Source organism: Sinocyclocheilus anshuiensis, unplaced genomic scaffold, assembly GCF_001515605.1.
Source record: "Sinocyclocheilus anshuiensis isolate Anshui unplaced genomic scaffold, SAMN03320099.WGS_v1.1 scaffold454, whole genome shotgun sequence".
Taxonomy (NCBI): Eukaryota; Metazoa; Chordata; class Actinopteri; order Cypriniformes; family Cyprinidae; genus Sinocyclocheilus; species Sinocyclocheilus anshuiensis.
The window spans coordinates 3,749,306-3,758,526 of record NW_015548217.1 but is presented as its reverse complement, the minus strand read 5'-3'; the positions used below and the strand labels follow the sequence as shown (position 1 = coordinate 3,758,526).

The 9,221-nt window shown below is 36.6% G+C and overlaps 2 protein-coding genes across 3 annotated transcripts in view; both read right to left on the bottom strand.

Annotated features, from left to right (window-relative positions):
• Nucleotides 1-1,300: 1,300 nt before the first annotated feature.
• On the bottom strand, nt 1,301-2,775 carry LOC107654049 (dickkopf-related protein 1-like). 2 transcript variants are annotated; one of them, XM_016440945.1, is made up of 4 exons: nt 2,460-2,775; nt 2,229-2,373; nt 1,976-2,116; nt 1,301-1,592 (listed from the first exon to the last, which is right to left on the bottom strand). In XM_016440945.1, exons 1-4 carry the CDS (start codon nt 2,661-2,663, stop codon nt 1,345-1,347), a joined length of 738 nt encoding a protein of 245 aa, XP_016296431.1. In that variant the 5' UTR covers nt 2,664-2,775; the 3' UTR covers nt 1,301-1,344. The 2 variants fall into 2 exon arrangements, with proteins under 2 accessions (XP_016296431.1, XP_016296432.1); XM_016440946.1 differs by having other exon boundaries at nt 2,229-2,370.
• A 4,642-nt stretch (nt 2,776-7,417) lies between these two features.
• LOC107654050 (cGMP-dependent protein kinase 1-like) overlaps nt 7,418-9,221 on the bottom strand; it is a 178,757-nt gene continuing 176,953 nt past the window's right edge. Inside the window, exon 18 of the mRNA XM_016440947.1 lies at nt 7,418-8,682. Coding sequence (XP_016296433.1) covers nt 8,584-8,682 — 99 coding nt within the window. The 3' untranslated portion in view covers nt 7,418-8,583. The remainder of the gene's footprint in view (nt 8,683-9,221) is intronic.

The following is a 9,221-nucleotide window of genomic DNA, read 5'->3' as shown; positions in this document are numbered from 1 at the left end:
CAGCTCCAGGTAAAATACTTAAAGTTTCCAATTACAGCTGAGAGAAATGCAAAAGGAAGCAGTACCCACAAAAAAGGACTTTGTGAATGAGGGCGTGTTTTGAAAGGAAGGTTATTTGCTCTTTTGCCGCATTGTGTTCTGTTTGAACCATTAAAATGACCGACACTGAAACATAAAAGAGCTTAATAATAATCATTTAACCATGCATAAAGCCAATAAATTGCTTGAACTCTAATATAATGATTTACTAGAAGCTCTGAGCAGACAGTGCCATTAAACGCTGCCACTATCAGTAAGCATCCTTGAACTTTAAAGAGAAGGTGACTATAGTCGATCTCCACGTGCTAGACCATATTAAAACGCTCACCTTCAAAGACAGAGACAGAATTCACAAGCAGACCTCAAACAGATGCTTGTTTGTAATGTGTGACCTATCTATATAAATACTTTTGAAAGCATCGGATCAATCAAACACGCGTAGCTTTTTAATTTCCGTTTCAAGGCTGGTTAGTTTACATGACTGCTATTTTGTTTTCTTTATTGTTGTAACATTGGTCTTTCATGTTTTCTTGAGTCTTTGTATTCAGCTTAAAAAACAAACAAACAAACAAACATGTTTTTAAAATAATAGATCACTCACTGATCATTTTGAACATCTCCTTGTTCTCTTTGATAAATTTGTTTCAACAGGTATAACACAAAGTGATTTCAAAGTAATAAAAAGTAAAAATAGCCTCCCAGATGCAATTAAACAGTGACCACCCAATGACTTTGAATTTTACTATTTTTAGTAGTGGAAAGGTCTCTTATGGCTTATTAGACATAGACACACCTTATTAAGTACCTTAATTAAACTTCTAGACGTGAATGCATTCCAGCCCTCAGCTCTGACCACGCCTGACTTAACATACTGTGTGTCCTTTAGCGTAAGAAACTTAAGATACAACTTAATGCAAGCATGATTTAAGACATTGTATACTTTATATCATCTTTATTTAGAATAAAATAGACATTTAAATCAGCTCTATATGATTGTACAACCAGATGTATACACATTTAAGATTAAAGACTAGCAAAAGACTGATGCACCTTCTTTCAGGGTTGACAAAAATATCTGAATTAAGTGCCAACTGCCTTATATAATTTACAGTATAATACAGTAATTTACTGCAAGATTTAAGTTCCGTTGAGAAACAATTATATATACTCTGCAATGCTGACACAAGAAAATGAAGGAAAAACAGAGTATCCCATTCCAAGTCAATCGCTCGTCGTCATCTCTGATCAAGTCTGTTTTTTTGCTTCTCTGGGAGCTTTGTGAAAGAAAATTCCTTGAATATTCATTCAGTGTCTCTGGCAAGTGTGCAGACTCCGTGATGACTTGCTGCCGTCTCTTTGCGTTCTGCAGGACAGACCTTCTGCACAATCGCAACGCTGGAATATCTCCAAGCCATGGGTGCCTTTCCTCTTGTGCTTGGTGCAGACCTGGCCTTCTTTTAGGACGGGCTTGCAGATTTTGGACCAAAAGTGACGGGCGCAGCAGAGTCCCTCTGCACAATCTGATGATCTCAGGCAGTTCTCTCCCTCTAGACCTTTAAAAACAAAACAACACTCATGAATACCATGCACAACTTACATTTTCTGAAGTCTGAGAGACCATTTTAATAGATCAAAATAGCTTTCACATTGAAGACTGAGTTGATCTTATAATCTAGTTTTATAAACAAGTTTTCATTGCATTGCTAACATTCTCCAGTGGTCCTTACACTCAACCAAAGTTATTATATTTAATACCAGTCACATTCCTGAAAAATGCATGCCTTGTGATGCAACAAAGGATTAAAAGCTTCAAAAAATACCCACAAACTGAGCTGCAGCTATAGGTCAAAATAACATGGAATAATTTCATGTATTAATTTCAATTAATTGAAGCTATTCTACTCATATATCATTGGTTATATGAATCATTGTTTACCTTTTAGCATTTGGTTTTGTGGGGAACCTTGAGTTGCAACTTTTGGTGGCACCACAACAGTTGAGTTTTCTTGGGAGATGGACACAAACTCTTCCATTCCAATCTGGTGGACCATGTCAGGATCATTTGGAAGGCAAACTCCTAATAGGAAGAGGCATTTTAAGTTAATTGTTAGTCAACACTGTCTGTTATTTGTTTAAGCTATATAACGCTGAAATGGCTGTACTCTAGCATATCATAACTGTGATCTTACCGTTGCTGCAGTGGTTGCCAGGGCAGCACATCGCATCCCGGATGCAGCGCTTCCTGCGCTTCTTGCACTGGAGACAGACACCGCGAGACAGGAAGCAGAACTCGTCGCCACCGCATTCCTCATCACTCTCGCAGATTAACGGCTGCTGGAGTTTAGAAATACACTATTAGTCTAACGACCACAAAGTGAAAGCAGCTGTCTGAGATAACATGTGCTCGTTTATGTTCTTACCTGCGGTGTATCGATGGCGAAGTTCAGGCTGCCGCTGTCCGCAGGTGACTCCTCCGGACTCGGGCTGACCGGGTGACCGGGACTCGCAGCACCTGAACCGACCTTAATAGCGTTGGAGTTGGGCACCACAGAACCGGTGGATGCCGCTTTGATGCAGCCCACGAGAATGAGGCATGCGGTAGAGAACATGGCAATGTGCAGCATCGTCAGGTCTGGTATTCCTTGGAGGACGGAGGATGTATTCCCGAGGTGAGCGGAGCTCTTCTGTGGTTCCTCTTGAGCGCAAGACGCTTCATTTATACGCGCGCGGGGTTGTTTGCGCTCCCGCCCCTCGCTGAGAGTAACAAAGGGCTGGATGACATTTCAAAGCGTTGTGTCAAGGGCTGTCTGTCTGTCGGTGTGTTTGTATGCACGTTTTCGTGAGCTGCCATCAAACAGCCACCACAGTAATATTGCTTATTGGATGGGAAAATCAGCGGGAAAAAAAAAAAATAGATATATATAATAAATAAATATTTTACAACATTTACAAAGCATACAAAATTATAAATGTACCTATATATATATATATATATATATATATAGCCAACAAAAATATTAAACTTTAATGCTAAAGCTGCCAAGTTACATAGTTCAACCAAGAAAACCGATAAACATTTTTTACAAACACTGACTGGTTAACATGAATCAATATTTCATTTTTTTTTTGGAACTGGAATATAATAATAATAATAATACAATTGTATTATTTGTATATTTTATTGTAATAGTCATATTGCTTTTTATTGTTGAAGTCTGATTATTTCGTTATTTTTGTTTAAAAAACAAATTAAAATAAAATAATTAAAATCACTTCTGGATGTCAGTCACTGGACATTTAAACATGAATATACATATATTTATTTTTCATAGCTTCACTTTTTTTTCCTCACAGTGATTTTGTATATTCCGTGTTAGAAATGTAATAAAGATTTAGCAGAAGTTGAGTCACAACCGTGATGGGGGCCCTTTGAAATGAAATACTTGATTAAACAAGTGCATAAGATCAAAGTGAATATGCAAATAAGAAGAAGTGAGAAGTTTACCGAATAAATTATCATTCAGTCTGTGCTTTTAAACAAATAGTGAGTGATTAGCAATCTGAGATAAGAATGAGACGCTCTTAGTTGACGTGGTTCATCTATTGATCTGTCTGATTATAACGATTTGAGCAGAGCAGAATAAAATAATTAGGGTATATAATCTCGCTTCTAAAATGTTAATATTATCCACATTCATTGAGAAACCCATGTGTTCATATGTAGCCCATCTTTATTAAAAGATAGCGTACATTTTGTTTGTCTACTGAATAGATGACTAACAGATGTGAGACAGTTAATTTACAGTCGCTATATATTGCAATTTTAAAAGACTGCTCTTAAATTGTAACATTAAATGAATAGTAATTGTATCATATGACATTTCGGTGGACATAAACTGCGCGAATGATTTAACTATTCCAAAGTGTCTCCCTGCCCAATACTCCGGGATAACTCCCAAATCAATGCCTTTGATGTTGTTGACAGGGGTCACTTCTAATAGACGGCCACAGGACAAACGCTCAATACACTTCACTAAACGCGAATTGGCAGGGTTCATCCCCATTCCTTTGTCTATTGGCTTTGTTTTAATTGTACATCCAAAGCCTACAGTGGTGTAAAATGACGCGTGTGTAAAGGAGCCTTTGATGCGCTCAGATCAAACAGGACTGAAGCCCGTGTCTTAATCAGACTTCCACAGCGATGGCATTTTCGCAAACAGTCCATTTGCTCGGCTTTTAGCGGCTTTTTGTAGACATTGTACTCAGCAAATCCATTTAGTGTGATGCCAGGTAATCCTGTTTTAAAATTCCTGATGACAGCTTATTCAGGTCAGGGCTCCTGAGTGACTCTAAGTAGGGCTAGGCTATTATTCACTACAGCAATACAATTCCGTGGTAAAAATAAATAAATAAATAATAATAATAAGAATAAAATACTGCATTTACAGGAGGCGGCAACAGCAAAATGATAAATGACACCGGTGTTCAATATAGTTAGCTTTAATAATAATAATTAACAAAATAGGTAATATGGGTAATTAGCCTAACTATCCCTGTTGAAGGTTGCCAAGCAGTGTCCTGTTTTGCAACTTGTTGCATTGATATTATACGAGGTTACAGGTGTGCCTATATCAGTTTGTTGCAATGGCTTTGAAAAGTGATGGAAGTTCTGTTCTGCGATTCGGTTATTTTGAACATGAACAAAGAACCAGTTCAAAACATCGAGTTAGTAATTATTTTATGATGTGAGGTAATTACCTCATTACTTGGCATCCTGATGTGGCAGGCATGCATGTTCTAGCATGTTCCAATAATGTGTAGGGACATGTTAGTTATTATTTATTATTATTATTATTATTATTATTATTATTATTATTATTATTATTAGCTATGTTTTATTATCAAGGTTAATGTGCCCTAGTTCATTTCGTTGCAGCCTACAGGTTATGAAAACTGTAGTAACATATTATGGTTTGCATTTAGCCCTTTATAGCCTATTATTTACTAAAGTCCATTTAAACTTGACTGAAAAAGTGTAATACCAACTCATGTGCATAAACTGCAATGGTATGTTTCCATTATGTTTTACTAGTAACATTTGTAGCTTTTTACCTTAACTGTTCACACTTTTTTTTTTTATTACTGTCGGATCTTACATGTTCACGACGGTTCTGGGTACTGTATAATTAAACTAAAATTATTATAGACTACATGGTTTTTGTCATCTTCTGATTGGTCAACTTCAGATGGATCGCCAAATCATCTCGTTCAACCGCACATACCCCACGAATTTAAACGACAGCATCCGATTTTTTTTTTTTGACATGTTTGAAAATTATCGGGAGGACGGGAGGTGCTCATAACGTCTCGGATCGGCCCGTAATTCTTCTCACACGGTACTAGCCGCGACCATGCGAGCATCTGCGATTTTCTCCCGAGAGAAAAAAATCTCCTGCGAGCTCATAAGACAGCAAAAATCGCACCGTGTACGCCCGCCTTGAGTCTTTCGGTTGATGACCGCTAACCACTAGAACGAGTGATTCGTGGACGGTGGACGAATCATTCATGTGTGCGTTTCCCAAAAGCAATGGTCGCAAGTTCCATCGTTACCAATAGAGTTCAATTGAACTTGCGATCATTGGGAAACGCACCCCAGACAATTAACTGGGAAAAGCGCCGACTCAAACGATTCGTTGACAAATCGGACATTGCTAGGTTAGCTCAGTTGGAACCCATTTTGTGAAATAATACTAACCCTCGTCTCCACGGAAAAATGGTTTGACATTTAAAAGGATTTCTTAAATCACTATTTTTGTTGTGTAATTTCACATTTTCAAATGATCGCGCGGGATATTAAAATTCCATATTTTATGGTAATGGCGTGTTATACATTCTGCAGATGGAATGCAAAGGTAGGCTACGTGGTTTATTTTTGTAATTTGCTGTCCTCCTTTGGTGTGACAGTGGGCTACCCTTACGAAAAAGAAGTTTATTCAAGTGTGCTATTAGTATACTTCTTTTAAACTAAAAAATAGGAAATTATACTTTGTCTACTTTTTCTGTACTTCTCAGAAATGGGCTTTATGTTCTTCTCAGAAATATACTTAAAACGACATTTAAATATACTTGACTTATACTTGAAAAGGTCTAAATATATTTGAGCTACTGTATACTTGTGCCCCTAGAATAAACTACTAAACTAGTAGTTTACTGAGACTATACTTCAAAGTGTACTAAAATGCTACTACAATTATTTAATTAGAAAACTATCAGTATACCTATGTTCACTTTTAGTATAGTTGCAGTACAAGCTAAAAATATTGATGTAAACTAGTTGTGTACTCAAAGTTTACTACTGTTATACTTAAAAGTATACTTTTATATACTAGAAAGTGGGCCAATTTAGTCCCTTACAAGTATACTATTAGTACACTGATATTTGTATACTTACTACATAAAGTATACTTTAAAATATACTTGAACTTTACTTAAGTATACTTAATAAAATAAACTTGAAGTATACTACTTTTTGGTAAGGGTATCCAAGCAGGGGGTAATGCATGTCCTCTGATGACTCTCCAAAACAAACTTGTTTCTTTGTTGGACTTCATGTTTGAAGCTGGATAAGTAGTTTACTGTAACTAACTGGCCCCAAAATATGTAGTAATAGGTTTAGAAATATAAATAAACAGTAAAAAAAGATCTATTTTTACCTTAAGGAAAATCTCTGATCTTCTCTGGAGTTGTTCTTGGTGATTTATCCCTGTACGACCATATGTTATGTTTTCAGAAGGGTATTGTGATTACGGTGTCTAACATGACTGCTTTTTGAGCAGTTAATGGGAATGTCTTCTCTGTGAGCCATGGTAAATATTTCAATCTTAATATATTAGTAAAGATCACCTATTAGTAGTAGATATGCCATTGACTGATGGCTTTAGCTGTGAACTGGAGATTAAAGATTTTTTCTCTGCCCCCTGGGTTTACATCTTTTGATGTCTATGGGCCACAGTGCTGGCAATGAAAAGCTACCATGCTCATGCATGTTATCTTTTGGGAAGAGGGGAAGGCAGATGTTTACTGAGCATTATCACCAGCTGATATGAGTCAGACCCTTCATATTACTAACACCTCCAGCTACATCTTGTTTGTAGGACATTCTGAACTTCTGAGTATAAAAAAATAATGAATGTAACATTTAATGAAAACAGCAGGTGCAATTTTCAGAAACTAAACCTTAATGGACACATTACTTTGAAAGATACTTTTATTGTAAGAAAATGGCATATAAATATCTGTACCTTTAAAAAAGCCACAACTGATTAAGAAGAATATTTTGAGGTGTCTGACCTAGTCGTGCAGCATCAAAACAAACAGGGTGAATTATGGATGTCATTGTGTTAAGGCACTTTCAATATTGCCAAAAGATATATGGTGAGCACAGAATATCCATCTTGAAAAGTAAAGATAACAGAGAACTAAAATAGCTTACAGGTAAAATGTATTCCCCCCCAAAAAAAGGCAATAGGACTAGTTTTACTCGGACAATAAATCTCTACAAATATCACAAAAATATTACCACTGTGTGTATATATATATATATACATAAACATTTACCCCTGGTCCTACAATAAATAAGATTACATAATTGGTTTTCCAGCACAGCACTTTGTGTTCAAGCTATTATAGACTACAGGCAGTCTTCTCGTCATTGTTTAAATGAGTCGAGTCATGAATATGATTGGTGAAAATGACAGGAGAAAATATTCAGACAGTTATGTCTCGTATCAGTAATAGAGCTGATTATGTAACTTCATAAACACAATTCCGATCTTACCCACATTTTATCAGGGATGCGGCGACTTGACTGCCCTTCCTCTGGGGAAGTACAGTGTGTATTTTAATAAAAAGCCTGCCCTCTAGTGGAGCACAAACTGTATTGAGTCTAATTTATTATTTGATTGGATTCCCATTGTCTTAAAAAAAATTAAAACTTGCAAGTTTCCCATAATACAAACTAAATGTATTCAGAAGCCTTTAAAAGAAAGAAAGAAAGAAAAAAAAAACATTTAAAGGGATAGTCCACAAAAAAAATAGCAAAACCTGTTATCATTTGCTCACCCTCACGTCGTAGAAAAATTATCAATATTCAGTCCAGATCATAGTACTGTCTCTACTTATGATTCTGTTTTTAAGACCCAGACCTAAAACCTGAAACCACTACTTGTGCAATCAGTCAAACATGAAACAGCAGAGAAAAAAAATTAAGGGCTCATTTTTAAGACACCGGCTCCAGCACGAGGTGGTCTGAGCCCATATCTGAGGCCGTGTTGGGAATATCGACTCCAGTCTTTCTGATTAGGACAGTTTTCGTGAGTCGTGGGGTGTGGCGGGGGGCTGAGAAGCCCCCAGTGGCACCGCAGGACAGAAGTGTGGGCGAAGGCAACTTGGTGTCACAGAGCTGGGCTAGACGTCATCCGTTCTCCTCTTCGCTGACGAACCACACGGGACACTCCAGGGCAGGGCATGTTACAAGTTTCAGTTTTAGAAATCAGTGTCCCAGCCAGAATTGTCATCTGGGGGAGGGTCCTCATTGTCCTCAGGAAAGCTATCAAAGTTACTGGTGTCAGTCGGGCTTGCAACCTAATAGGTGCGTGAACGGAGGAAATGGGATGTTAGACTGATAGATATTAAGCGCTAATGTAAATGCTGTAAACACAACTGTAAAGAAATCATAATGTGTGCCTGTACATTTATTCGCTATTCAATGTCTAAAATACCAACCAATATAAATTAGTATTTAATTCATACATATTTCTTTCTAATCAATTAACTATTATTGTATGGACCATTGTGGAAATAGGGTTGCACAATTAATCAAAATAAAACTGAAATTGCAATATGGCCTACTGCAATTATCAAATCGCAAAGGCTGTGATTTAATTTTTGAAAAAGAAGAAATTAAGAGCCATAAATATTATTATTGTAATTTCACAGTTATACTGTACAAAATATATGCTTTTTCTGAAATACTTAAAAATATTTTATTTTAGAGTAAAATATAACAATAGTAATATTTATTATTTTGTATATATATCTTATGATTCTGTTGACAAAAATCACAGTTCTAGTTTTTATTAATGGGGGGTGGGGGGGGGGGGACCCCCCCTAAAATTTTTCCC

What these genes read in the sequence shown, in the direction of transcription:
- LOC107654049 (XM_016440945.1), bottom strand. Translation starts at nt 2,663, where the DNA reads ATGCTGCACATTGCCATGTTCTCTACCGCATGCCTCATTCTCGTGGGC. An exon ending in TGGCAACCACTGCAGCAACG is followed by an intron (nt 2,117 to 2,228) that starts GTAAGATCACAG and finishes TCTTCCTATTAG; the next exon opens with GAGTTTGCCTTCCAAATGAT. An exon ending in ACAAAACCAAATGCTAAAAG is followed by an intron (nt 1,593 to 1,975) that starts GTAAACAATGAT and finishes TTGTTTTTAAAG; the next exon opens with GTCTAGAGGGAGAGAACTGC.